Source organism: Sorex fumeus, unplaced genomic scaffold, assembly GCF_029834395.1.
Source record: "Sorex fumeus unplaced genomic scaffold, SorFum_2.1 ptg000044l, whole genome shotgun sequence".
In the NCBI taxonomy this organism is placed as follows: Eukaryota; Metazoa; Chordata; class Mammalia; order Eulipotyphla; family Soricidae; genus Sorex; species Sorex fumeus.
Genome location: NW_026606101.1, coordinates 21,952,240 through 21,965,427, shown reverse-complemented (window position 1 = coordinate 21,965,427; position 13,188 = coordinate 21,952,240). Strand labels below are relative to the sequence as shown.

The 13,188-nt window shown below is 50.2% G+C and overlaps 1 protein-coding gene and 1 non-coding gene across 2 annotated transcripts; both read right to left on the bottom strand.

Moving 5' to 3' along the window:
- Positions 1-211: 211 nt before the first annotated feature.
- On the bottom strand, positions 212-751 carry PRND (prion like protein doppel). The gene has a single exon (XM_056121587.1). It carries the CDS (start codon positions 749-751, stop codon positions 212-214), a length of 540 nt encoding a protein of 179 aa, XP_055977562.1.
- A 7,535-nt stretch (positions 752-8,286) lies between these two features.
- On the bottom strand, positions 8,287-8,393 carry LOC130030831 (U6 spliceosomal RNA). The gene has a single exon (XR_008793510.1). It is a non-coding gene; the product is annotated as a U6 spliceosomal RNA (small nuclear RNA).
- Between the last annotated feature and the right edge of the window lie 4,795 nt (positions 8,394-13,188).

Sequence of the window (13,188 nt, the reverse complement as noted above, 5' to 3'; positions counted from 1 at the left end):
GGTACCGACACTCAAACAGTCATCTACACAAGAGTCTCTGGTGGAGACAACCAGAGTGCGCAGCCGCCCAGCGCGCAGGGATAGCTGCTTTGGGGGGAGGGGGGGTACCTTCAGGACAAATGTGGGTGCGAGGCGGGAGGAGGCTGCTGGGGACACGGGCCCCAGGGGGGCTGCGCGCGCGTTCTGCTCGGGGCAGGGGGCGCGGGCGGGGCTATTTCCCCAGGAGCCACACCAGCAGCAGCAGCGGCAGGCCGAGCGGCACGCAGGGCTCTGGGACCAGCGGGTGGCCGCGGCTGGCCCCGCGCTCCGCCCAGAAGTCGCAGTGCTTGACGGCGCAGAGCTCGCGCACCAGGCGCCACAGCACGCGCTGGTGCAGCTTGTCCTTCTCGCGGCTCAGCTCCTCCTGGTTGGCCGCCTTGGTGGCGTTGATGCAGCCGCTGATGAACTTCTCCTTGGTCACGTTGGCGTTGGCGCAGCCGTTGTAGTGGATGCCGTCGGGGAACTGCCAGTAGTTGGCGTCGTAGTAGCGCTTGTCCTCCCCGCCCAGGTTGAGGTTCAGCTTGCGGCCCTGGCGGATGAAGGCGCCCGGCCGGATCTCGGCCACGCGGGCCTCGGTGACCTGCGGGGTGCTGGGCGGCGCCTTGCGGCCCCACTTGATCCGGTGCTTGATGCCCCTCGGCTCCACGGCGGGGACTTGGCAGAGGACCAGGACGCAGGCGAGGGCCAAACACCAGCCGAGGTGCTTCCTCATCGTGGCAGAATCTGCGAGGGGAGAGGCCCGCTGTTAGCTGCCCTGAGGCGCCACCCCGAACCCCTTCCTGGGTGCAGGGGAGGGGGTTTAGCTTCAGGGGGTTTTTTTTTGGGTGGGGTGGGGTGGGGTGGGATGCTCACCCAGCAGTGCTCAGGTTATTCTGGGTTCTGGACTCCAGAGGGGCCCCTGGTGGCCGAGGCAGGGATCAGACGACTTAGCTGCATGCTGGGTTCAGCCTGCAACAGCTTTTTTTTTTTGCTTTTTGGGTCACACCCAGCCGTGCTCATGGGTAACAACTCCTGGCTCTACACTCAGGAGTTACTCCTGGCAGTGCTCGGGGAACCATATGGGTTGTCGGGGATTGAACCAGGGTCAGCCGTGTGCAAGGCAAACGCCCTACCCACTGTGCTATTGCTCCGGCCCCTGCAACAGCTTTTGAGCAAGAAACTGCACATCTGTCTACCTTTACTTTAAGCTCTGTTCCAGCCACCCGCCTTTTCAGAGGGCATAAATAAAGCATAAATACTTCCCCAGGCTTAGACCCTCCCCCCCCCCCCCCCCCCCCCCCCCCCCCCCCCCCCCCCCCCCCCCGCCTTCAGACAATATTGAGCTGGCTTTTCCCTCAACTTCCACCAATGGGGGGGGGGGGCGGTGGCTAACAGGGATTCTGGATTTTCTCAGACAAGTAGGAAGCTGCAACTGGTAATTAAAGAAAACCTTTGACAGTGCATGGGAAGATAAATAAGTAGTGACTTGGTACAGTTGAATTTTCTTTGATCCTCCCAAGTCTTTCAAATCAAATAGAAGGAGGATGAGCTGGGAGCTCGGGACAGAGGCTGCATTTACTTGTTTATTTAATGTATTGTTATTTTAATTTTTTTTTGGTGGGGGGAGCACACCGCTGTGCTCAGTCCTGGCTCTGAACTCAGATATCACTCCTGGAGGGACCTTGGGGATCCTATCTGGTTCCAGAGATGGAGTTGGGTTCAGCTGTGTGCCAGGCAAGCGCCTTCCCCTCTACTATCGCTCAGGTCTCTCTCCCGGAGCTTTTTATTGCCAAGTTCCCCTGTGCCAGCCCCTGGCATGGCTCATTTAAGCCACACGACCTGCCAGTGCCGGATGATTCCGTTTTGGAAATCGATGCGAGGATCCAGAGAAGGGAGGTATTCCCCTCACAATAGGAGGTGTCAGATCCCGCTCTGTCTGATGCCGTCTCCAGTGTCCCCCCCACTCAACTCCCCCCTTTCTGAGCTGCTGGGAGGCAGTAGAGAGAATGCTGGAAATGTGGGGAGAGCTACCCTGAAGCTCCTTGGCTGAGCCTAGAGCCGGGTACCTGACAGTACTGTCCTTTTCTCTTCTTTTTGATTTTGGGCTACCCCCAGGGGAATGTTTCAGGGGTTACTCCTAGCTGCTGCTCAGGTGACCATACAGGATGCGGGGCGGGGGGGGGGTGGTATAGAACTCTGGTGCCCATGTGCCGGACTATTGCTCCAGCCCCTGCATGAGTATTTCTGAGGGCCGGGTGCGGTGGGAGGGGAGAGGCACTGGGTGCTAAGCGTCCCAGGGCACCAGGGAACACCGCTCCGCTCCCACTCCAGTAGTCTGCAAGTCTGAAAGGACAATAGCTGCCAGCCAAGGCCTTTTTCTCCTGCAACTTTGTATCCATCAGGGAGTCAGGAAAAGTTACTAAAGCTGAGCCTGCGCAGCCCCGGGCCTAGAGGATGGACTGTGAGTCCCTGGGCGGGACGAGGCAGGACAATCAGCTGCTGACCCCCACGCCCTTCGTCAACCCCCGCCCCCACCCAAACACACACTCACATACAGTCCCCCGCAGGGCTCCGTAAAGGGACCAGAGCCTGTCTGCGAGAACAGCCCGCTCTGGGTGAACCCTGGTTGTGACGGAGAGAAAACGGGCAGATGCAATATCTCGCCACTCCCCCAGGGGGCGCGGGTGCGTGCGGGCAGAGGCGGCGCCCGAGACCTGCAGCAGCCCCTATCCCGCCCTCCCAACCCAGGGAGCTCCGGCTGGCTTTGTTGAAAGAGATCGCGAGCGCATAGTGATCATCTTCAGAGTAGGTCCCATACCCACGTCATTTGACCAGGCACTCCCTTTTGGGGGGTGGGGCGCCCTCCCTTTGATTTTCTGCCACGTGGGCTGCAAGTTCCATGGTATGGCCCACGGATGCGGCTCCCGCCCTGGGTGGGTAGGGGTTTCTCAGCCACCCCTCCTGGTGCTGAGTGGCCCTCAAGGTGCTCACTTGAGGTGGCTGCTCCTGCGAGGTGTAACTTTAATCCTGGCGGATATAGCCGTACTATCTCCCCCAGCCCCTATCCAGACACCTTGGTAGGCAAAATCTTAAAAAAAAAAAAAAAACGATGACTTGAGTGGGGCCGGAGTGATAGAGGGTGTAAGGGACTTATCCTGCACCACTGTCAACCCGGGTCCCATTTCCAGTACCACACAGGGTTCTCTGAGCACCACCAGGAGAGAGTCCTGAGCACAAAGCCAGGAGTAAGCCCTGAGCACTGCCAGGTGGGCCCTCCCAATCAATACAATAAGAAAATGATAACATAAATGACAGGCAGTTCGCAGGAATTGATGATGAAAGCACAGAGATCTTTTTCTTTTTTTCCTTTTTGGGTCACACCCGGCAATGCACAAAGGTTACTCCTGGCTCTGCACTCAGGAATCACTCCTGGCGGTGCTTGGGGGACCACACGGGATGCTAGGAATCAAACCAGGGTTGGCCGCGTGCAAGGCAAGCACCCTACCCGCTGTGCTATCACTCCAGCCCCAAAAGCACAGAGATCTTGAGGAAGGAGTTATCGGCACCACCCAGGGCTTCCAAATAAAAGAACAGCCCATCACCAGCCCTCACGAAACCCCAGACATAGCCGTGAACACTGGTGTCACCCCAGCATTCTCCCCAGTGTCCCCCCATTTGGGTGCCAGTGTTGGAAGTGGCAGGAATAAGACCCCCACCTCTCTGCAGCTGGGTTAGAGCGGGCAGAACCCTGTAGAGAGGACTCTGCCTCCCACCTACCTGGGCTGGTCTGCGCAGGAGCCTCAGGAGCGTCTGGCCGGGCCGCTGATCTACAGCATATCCTCTGGCTGCCCGCTGGCCAGCTAAGTAGGAGCCACAGGGGGAGGTGGCCTTCCTGCCCGCCTCCAAATATGGCAGCACACCCCCCTCCCGGGGGACCAATCAGGGGTTCCCACACTCCTTTGTCTTGAGAAGGACCTTCTCCCTCCATCCTATGAAATAACCCTGTGAAGATGGGGAAGAAGTTCGAAAGGACTTGAGTGGTGTCTGTAATTAAACTAATGAGTTAATGAATTCATAACTTAATAAAAAAAATAAACAAACTTCCATGAGCTTGTCACAAAAGGACTCCAAGGAGTAGCTGAGATCAAGTGAAGGGGGTGAGGTTTGAAAGGCAAGTGCAGGACCACTGGTCTGTCTCCATCAAATTTGGGGTGCACCCTCATCCTCCCTCCCAGACACGGGGCATTCATCAGCCCTGAATCTCTCGGAACCGCTCTGTGACAGGCCCTGAGGACAGAATATAAGTATTACAAGGGAAGGGAGACCTTTGGAGCCTTGCCATGTGGGAGGTCCCAAGGACTTAGGAGCTCTACGCCAGGCACTGGGGGAGAAGTTCAGGTCTGTGTGTCTGATACCACGGCGCCAGCTTTGGGCAGATGGGAGGGTATATCTCTCTGAAGAAGCTGGCAAGCACCATGTGTTGTCGTTTTGGGTCTTACTGGGTGATGCTCAGGGCTGATTCCTGAATCTGCACTCAGGGACCACTCCTGATGGGGCTCAGGAGGCCCTAGGGGATTCTGGGGTTCAACTGGCAAGTGCCCTACCTGTTGGACTATCTCTGGTCCCTCTGTGTCTTTTCTTATCAAGGTTCCAACTGTGGGAATTTTTTTTGGGGGGGGGGGTCTCTCCGAAGAGTCTGGGCAGCACTGCTTTGAAGCCTGTTGTTTCGAGACAGCTGTTTGCAAAGTAGATGACAGTGTCAGAAAGAAATTCCTATCCCACCAGCACCTCCAATGGGGGCAGTTTAGGGAGTATGTAGGGTATTCTCTATTCATGAGCCTCAAAGCCAGCTTCAAGAGCAAAGGGACTTTGAGGGTGCTTCTAGGGGGAAAGTGGGGAGCTGGGCAACATGCCCCCAAGTCTGGGGCCTACTGGGAATGACAAGTGCCCTGGCAGGCAGAGCCACCAGACTCTAATCAGGCGGAAAGATAAATGAGAGGATTTCTTTTTTTCTTATTTACCATTTTTATTGGGGGTGAGAAGAGGGTGGGACCACAGTGGCAGTGTTCAGGGTTTGCTTACTTTTGGTTCTGTGCTCAGGGATCACTCCTGGTCGTGCTCAGGGGACCATATAGGGTTCCAGGGATCGAACCCGGGTCAGCCATGTATGAGACAAGCGCCCTACACTATCTTTCCAGCCCCTTAGAAGATATTCTAGAACTTCGGCTGCTCTGGACCATGTGGGAATTCTTGAGCCACTTAGTCCAAAGGTCACCAAGCTGAAGCTATCTGGAGTCCCAAGGAAGGGGGGGGTAAGTTTGAGAGAAAGAGAGAAGAGAGAGAGAGAGAGAGAGAGAGAGAGAGAGAGAGAGAGAGAGAGAGAGAGAGAGAGAAAGGGAGGAAGAAAGGGAGGAAGAAAGGGAGGGAGGGGGAGAGAGAGCTATATGGAGGGAGGAAGTAAACCAACCCTGTTCAGAGAGGGTGAGAGCTGGGAGTGACAGGGGTACCTCGCTGGAAAGGGGAGCAGGAGTGTCGTGTCTTCTTGCAGGAGGGACAGCGCCTGGTGACTGGGGGTCCCTCCCTTGGTCAGAAGGTGCTTGTCTATGAATACCCAACTGCAAAGAATATCCACGGTGGAGTCTTCAACTGCGAGTAAAGTGGACATGATTTAAAATATATGTATTTTGCAGAAGGTGGGAAGAACATCTGACTCGGGTTACTCCTGACTCTGCACTCAGGAATTACTCCTGGTGGTGTTCGGGAGACCCCATGGGATGCTGAGGATCGAAGCCGGGTAGGCAAACGCTCTACCCGCTGTACTATCGCTGGCTCCAGACGCAAGAGAACCCGATGTTTATCCTGAAACCTGCGTCTGGCTGGCGTTCTCATCAGCCTGGCCAAGTCATTTGGCAACCTAAAGGGGCGGTTGTTTCTGGGGTGCCCAGCAGATGGCGCCAGAAGTTTGCAAAGACCAGCAGGCCGAGGTAACCCAGTGGGACCTCCGTGCTCTGGAAGGATTCAGCCTCCAGAGGACTTTGCTTTCTCCTTTGCGGCTACTAAAATTCTTATTTTATATACCACCCACTTAAATTTTTGTTTGTTTGTGTTTGGGGTTACATCGACATTTCTCGGGGCTTACTACTAGCTCTGCATTCAGGAATCACTCCTGACCGAGTCAGGGGACAATGCGGGATGCTGGGGATTGAACCCGAGTAGTGTGCAAGGCAAATGCCATCCCTGTGTTCTAATGCTCTGGCCCCAACATCCCTCTTTTTTTTTAAAAAAAAAGTTTTCTTCTCTAAGTTTTCCTCCCCAACTATAGACTGGGGAGGAGGAGAGGGGTTCTGGTGCACGTACACACACACACACACACACACACACACACACACACACCACACCACACCACACCACACCACACCACATCACACAGTGCCAACAGTTTAAACAGTAGCAAGTGCTTGCAAAATACAGAAAATCAAAAGAAAAAAAGTTTAATTTCTTATTGCTGAAGACAAGTGCCAGTTAGGTGGATACTGAGGTCACCAAGCAGGCTTGTGGTGTGGATTGGGGCTAGGGGATACTCAGAAGCAACCTAATCCAGCTCCTGATGAGGTCATGGGAAGCAGAAACGCTCAAGGTCAGCTCGCCGGGCGTGCAGGCGCCCCCACGGGCCCGCTGGGTTCTGAACTCTGTGTACTCCTGTGTGCTCACTCACTGTCGGCCTGCCCACAGCTGGAGGGTCCACCGCCCCCCTTTCATTCCCCCCCCCCCACAATTATTTTAGTCCCTTTTGGAGAAGGACTTTCCTAGAAGGCGGTGGGAGGTTGCTGAGGCTTTAGATTCCTCTAGTCTGAGCACAAATGGCCTTTTCTGAAAGGCATAGAGTGGAGACAACGGGGAATGTTCCAGAAGATGAGAGGCGCTCTGGAGGCTGGCGATGAGGCGAAAGTGCTTAGCAGGGTCAGAGCCGGGGCTAGCCCAGCCCTCTGGCACTGGGCTTCCTGCTGCAGAGGAACAGACAGCTAAGGCATGAGCCACCCAAAGTTAAAAACAGGACGAATGGGATTAACTCACCCAAAGCCCTTGCCCCACTGTGCTAGGGATTATGTCCAAGGTCTCTGGAATGTGTTAAGAATAGAGAATGTTAGGACCGAGACCACTCCTCAGTATTCAGAAAGACAAAGAATCCAGCGGGAATACAAACCACACATCAAGATTTTATTTTACCAGCTAGCTGGGGCCAAGACATCCTGACTAAGGCGGGAGCTTGATGAGAAGCATGCTGAAAGTAAACTATAGACCAAAAGTGATTGCCACTCAATGCCCCTTTTGCAAACTACAACACCCAAAAGAAGAGAGAGAACAAAAGGGAATGCCCTGCCACAGAGGCAGAGCGGGATGAGGGGAATGGGGGGTGGGAGGGATACTGGGATCCATGGTGGAGGAAAATGGGCACTGGTGGAGGGATGGGTATTTGATCATTGTATAATTGAAACCCAAGCACAAAAATTTGTAAGTCTACAACTGTACCTCATGGTGTTTCACTAATAAAAATTAAAAACAAAACAAAACAAAACAAAAAAACAACGCCAAAGGCAAAAGTAACTTACAAAGAGTCCAAAGCGAACAAAGGCATACGAAAGCAAATTATCAAGAAAATAAACATTCCCAATTAAGATGACATTCCCATTTCCCATACATCAAGAAAGCATCTTATCAGCTAGACACAAAAGCATGAAAGTACACATCTGAAAAGGGGACATGCGGGCAACACATGTGCTTGGGCACTTGTGCTTGGCCATGTGGGCACAAGCAGCACATGGGCTCGGGCAGCATATGCGCACCCTTCCTTTGTCAAGGTGGCCTTTATAGGGATCCTCCAACCTGCCCCCACGTGGGCTTCTACCTAGATAAAAGTGCGGTTGCTAAGGCAGTTACCAGGGGGCTTGGGAATGGTGATGGTCTTCGAAATTCCTTTCCTGGCCTTATGTTCTTGCAGGAGCTTCTCTGGGTCAGCTGCTGTAAACTAGTTAACTCAGTTAAATCATTTATTCCTCTTGGCCAGAGCTGTCCCTTACAACTTTTATGACCAGAGTAAGAAGAGGTGGGCTAGCTGCTTCTCACATTCCCCTTTTCCTAGCATCTCACTGAGGAATCTTCTGCTTCTCAGAGAATTAAGAGTTTGTGGGAAGAAGCCTGGTGGCAGGTTGAGTCCTAGAACAGTGCACCTTTAGGATTCCTAGTCTGATCAGCTCTTGGGTTTAGAGGAAGGTCACCCAATGAATCTTGGCTCTTTGAAGATTCTTTGCGCAGGGGACATGCTAATCTTCTCTGCATTGTTCCAATTTTAGTATAAGTGCTGCCAAAGCGAGCACTCTTTGAAGATTCCTTTCATGTCTGTTAGGTGCTTGGGACCACATGAACCTAGGAAGGTGGAACATACAATTGGGTAAAGCAGCTAAGGAGCTGGTGGTTTAATGGTAGAGAAATAATTGAAAGCAGTTTTGGAAAAGAATGCTGATTATATAACTGTGCAATGGTCTTACCGACCAACCAAGCTTAATTTTTTTCTTTTCACTCTGATAGAAAGGGATGTGATTCAGTGGTAGGGCACAAACCTCAAACTGAAAAAACAATAGATGAAAGTAATATACATGAGAAAATGAAACATCCTAAGAATACAGCACAGTGCTTCTCTCTCTCCCTTCCTTCCTTCCTTCCTTCCTTCCTTTCTTTCTTTCTTTCTTTCTTTCTTTCTTTCTTCTTCTTTCTATCTTTATTTCTTCTTTCTTTCTTTCTCTCTCTTTCTCTCTCTCTTTTTTCTCCTTCCTTCCTTCCTTCCTTCCTTCCTTCCTTCCTTCCTTCCCTCCCTCCCTCCCCTCCCTCCCTCCCTCTTTCTTTCTTTCTTTCTTTCTTTCTTTCTTTCTTTCTTTCTTTCTTTCTTTCTTTCTTTCTTTCTGTGTGTCCTACCCACTGGACTATTGCTATTGCTCTGAACCTTGTTTTTTTTTTAATTAAAAAAAATTAAAAAAACTTTTTTTTGGTTGGGACCACATCTGCAATGTGGGAATTTCAGAAGCGAAGGCGAGGGCAAATGAAGGTCTCCATTCTCAAGGCCTGGTGCGTGCAATGCTTCGTCTTGCTAAACACTTAGCTCAGCACGCAGGGTGTGCCCTCTCTCACCTCTGTCACTTCCCTGTCCCACACAGAAGGAAGAGTGAGGGTTACAGCTACTGTGGAGGTTGAGAGATCAGGAGAAACACCATCCTGGGGAAACAGACTAGTTTGCACCAAGTGGATGACAGTTGTTGGAATAGTCTTTATGAGGAGTGTCTTGCAGACTAATAGAATAGACAGTCTAAACTTGATATAAAATCTCATGTATAATATAACATCTCAGGTTCCTCATGAATCCAGACCCTCCGTCCATTTATCCACCCAGCCACCTATCTGTCCCCATTATCTACCCATCAATCTGCCTTTCTATCCACCCATCCACCAATTCATCTAGCCACCTAGCCACCTACCCACCTCTCTGACCTTCTCTCCATTCATCTAATATCTACGGCTTTTTCTTGAGGAAACTTCGGCATTTAACACGGAGTAAATGGGATCGAATTTCTGCCATACGTAGATAATGAACTGGTCTATTCAACTGGTAATATTCTATCAGAAATTTGGGGGTGATGAGATTTGGGTCACACCTGGCAGTTCTCAGGGGTTACTTCTGGTTCTGCACTCAGAGATCCCTCCTGGAGAGCTCAGGGGGACCATATGGGATACAGAGATGGAACCCAGGTCTGTTGTATGAAAGGCAAATGTCCTACCTGCAATTCTGTCTCTCTGGCTCCTCTGTCAACTCTTGATAGCACCAGATCTTCTTGGTCAACATATCACAGGAGAGTCAAGCAGCCTTTAAACTTGACGTTCTGATTAAATAATGTTGTGTTCACTCATCTCATGTTCTTAATTTTCTTCTTCCAGAGCCTCACACACATAAGGAATGTTTGTACCAGTAATTATATTTCTGGCCCCTCTGATTATTTTTTTTACATTTATTTATTATTTTTCTCTTCGTCAGCAGTGTTCAGGGTTTACTCCTGCCTCTGCACTCAAGGATCACTCCTGACAGTGCTTAGGGTGGGACAAAGAAGATATATGGAGCACCCGGGGTCAAACCCTTGTTGGCTGTGTGCAAGACAAACATCTTGTCTGCTGTACTCTCTCTCCAATCCCTATGCTCACCTTTATAAAGGCCAAGAATGTCATTACATGCCTCTCTTGCAAAACACAGTACCCAAAAGAAGAGAGAGAGAACAAGGGGGAATGCCCTGCCACAGCGCAGGGTGGGACAGGGAGGATGGGGGGTGGGAGGGATGCTAGGACCCGTGATGGGGGAGGATGGGCTCTGGTGGAGGGATGGGTACTTGATCATTGTATAACTGAAACCCAAGCACAAAAATTTGTAATTCTAAAAAAAAATAAATAAACTACATAGCACATGTAAAAAAAAAGAATGTCATTACATTTCCCCACTTTCGTTGAGCTTTGATTCCACGGCTATAGAAGGCTTTGGGCCAAATGTTTATAAACATGGCAAACCCAAGGCTATTGGTGTTTTTGTGCAGAACATCTGCTTTCTGGAAGATCTAAGAGAAAACCAGGAGGACAGAAATCTTCCTAAAGGTAAAGGCCCTCCCGTTGATCGTCGATTTGCTCGAGCGGGCCCAGTAACGTCTCCATTGGAGACTTTGTTGTTACTGTGTTTGGCATATCGAATACTCTCGGTAGCTTGCCGGGCTCTCCGAGAGGGGCGGAGGAATCGAACTCGGGTCGGCCATAGTTGGCCGCTTGTAAGGCGAACACCCTACCCGCTGTGCTATCGCTTCCTAGGTCAGAGTAAATCTTAATCAAATGCCTAACCTTCCTCATCTCTCTCATTAACTTCTATGTTAATAGATCATTTTTGTATTAAAAAAAGAGAAAGCTTTGGTGCTATTTTCTGTTTCTATGGACTGTTGTTATTCTGGATACCTCATATAAATAGAACAATATAATATTTATCCTTTAGTGTTTGGCTTCATATTTTAAAAGCTCATCTGCATTATAGCACAAATCAGACATTCATTCAAACTTTTTGTTTGTTTGTTTTCATTTCATTCCTACTGCATTAGTGCTCAGTAGTAACTGTGGTCTGTCTGCTTCATTATCCAAGTTTATAAAAGGGAACTTGGAAGTTCAGTTGCGGTCAGAGAGCCAACAGTCCTCTTCCCACAATATACAATAAAACAAGGCTGCATTTTCAGAAGTGCCTGTCGAGTTGTTTGGAGCTTGTCTGCATTGCCAGATAACGGTAAGAGACTGGAAACTTAATTAGTTTTCTCAGGTTTTAGTTAATGAACATAAGTGGTCATCATTTCCTTCGCTGTAACAGAGAAAGGGAAAAGCAAACAATGGATTTTAAATCTTTTAGCTGGAACAGAAAAACTATATTTTATTATTCAAAAGTTTAAAGAATTTATTTTAATGTAGACAAAAGCCACAACCGTTGATATAATTCTGGAGATGAAATTGGTTAGATAACAAAGCTCCAATATTCAAATCAATGTCTTAAAAAATCAGATTTTCATGTGAAAATTGTTAGACCTGATTATGGGGTTATTAAGTCCTTGTCTATGAATTTCCTAAGCTGTTTGTTGCTAGTTGAGCCTTCTGCAGTGTTGCTTTTGTTGGTTGGCTTTAGCTGGCTTCTGTGTTATTTTGCTCTGTGATTCAGTGTGCTCCTGGAACTTCAGTATTGAGGAATTAGGAGGTGTCCAGTGACTTCAGTATCTATGGTCTGGGCCAATGAGTCAAGATGGTGGCAGTTGTGGGAGGTGGGTGTGGCCACTGGGCTTACCGGAAGTGTGGGTGATTGGGGAGAGGCTGCCCACCCCACCCCCCAAGAAGACACCAGAGTTCTCACCCTGGACACTGGGTCACTGTCACTGTCACTGTCCTCCTGTTGTTCATCAATTTGCTAGAGCGGGCCCAGTAACATTGTGAGACTTGGTACTGTGTTTGGCACCCAAAATTATTTGAAGTTTGGAGTCTCTGAAGAGAATATTCATGAAGCAGTGGAATTGAGCCCTTGGCATGGCTGCAGCAGTGAGGTGTGGGGTGGCTACTGGGGATTTCAGCTAGGCAGGCACTCAGCCCCCACCAGCCTCCTGAGGGCTCCCTGGAGTTTTCAGACCCAGGGACCAGCCTTTCCATGAATTTTAGCTGCTTGGTGTGCATCTTCTCGGAGATTACTTCGGGTATTTGTAGATCAGGGCCCGTGAGTGAGTCAGCATAGCAGCAGCTGAGGGACGCGGGCCATTCAATCTTTTTTATGACTGAATAATATTGCCCTTTATCCTAAAGAGCACAAATATCACAGTTGATATTACAGGTTTACTAGATAGCAAAGGAGATGTTGAATAAGATGTTTGTGGTGTCTGGTTACTCTTCTGCTGATTCTATCAAAAGAAAGATGGTGGCTCTCTGTAGGCATTTCCCATAACTTGGCAGGATTCCCCATAACTGAGCCAGACAGCCAGACAGTTCACTCACTGGGTTCACCTTCTGGCAGGTTCTGGGGAACGCGGCAGCTCCATGTGTGGAGATCAGATGTGCTACATGATCACCATGGGTCTCTTTATGGAGTAGCAACAACAACAACAACAACAAAATTTTGCTGTTCAAATTCTCAACACTAAAAGTGGTATCCAACAGATTTTACGGAGAGGAAGCTGGGCTTGATAGATTTGGTACTTGTATATTCTCTCTTGTACTTGTTTATTCTCCCCCCTCTATGAAGGGCCTGAGGTATTTCTGGAGGAAACATTAATCCTGCCTGATGGTCCTCACTGGAGGCAGTAATCTGCCTTGTGAGTTGATTTGGCCTAAAACAGGTAAAGGTAAAGGTAAAGGCCCTCCCGTTGATCATCGATTTGCTCGAGCGGGCCCAGTAACGTCTCCATTGGAGACTTTGTGGTTACTGTGTCTGGCATATCGAATAGGTCACGGGGAGCTTGCCAGGCTCTGCCGTGCGGGCGAGATACTCTCGGTAGCTTGCCGGGCTCTCCGAGAGGGGCGGAGGAATCGAACTCGGGTCGGCCATGTTGGCTGCGTGCAAGGCAAACACCC

Excerpts from the sequence above, each read along its gene's own strand:
- PRND (XM_056121587.1), bottom strand. The coding sequence starts at position 751 with ATGAGGAAGCACCTCGGCTGGTGTTTGGCCCTCGCCTGCGTCCTGGTC.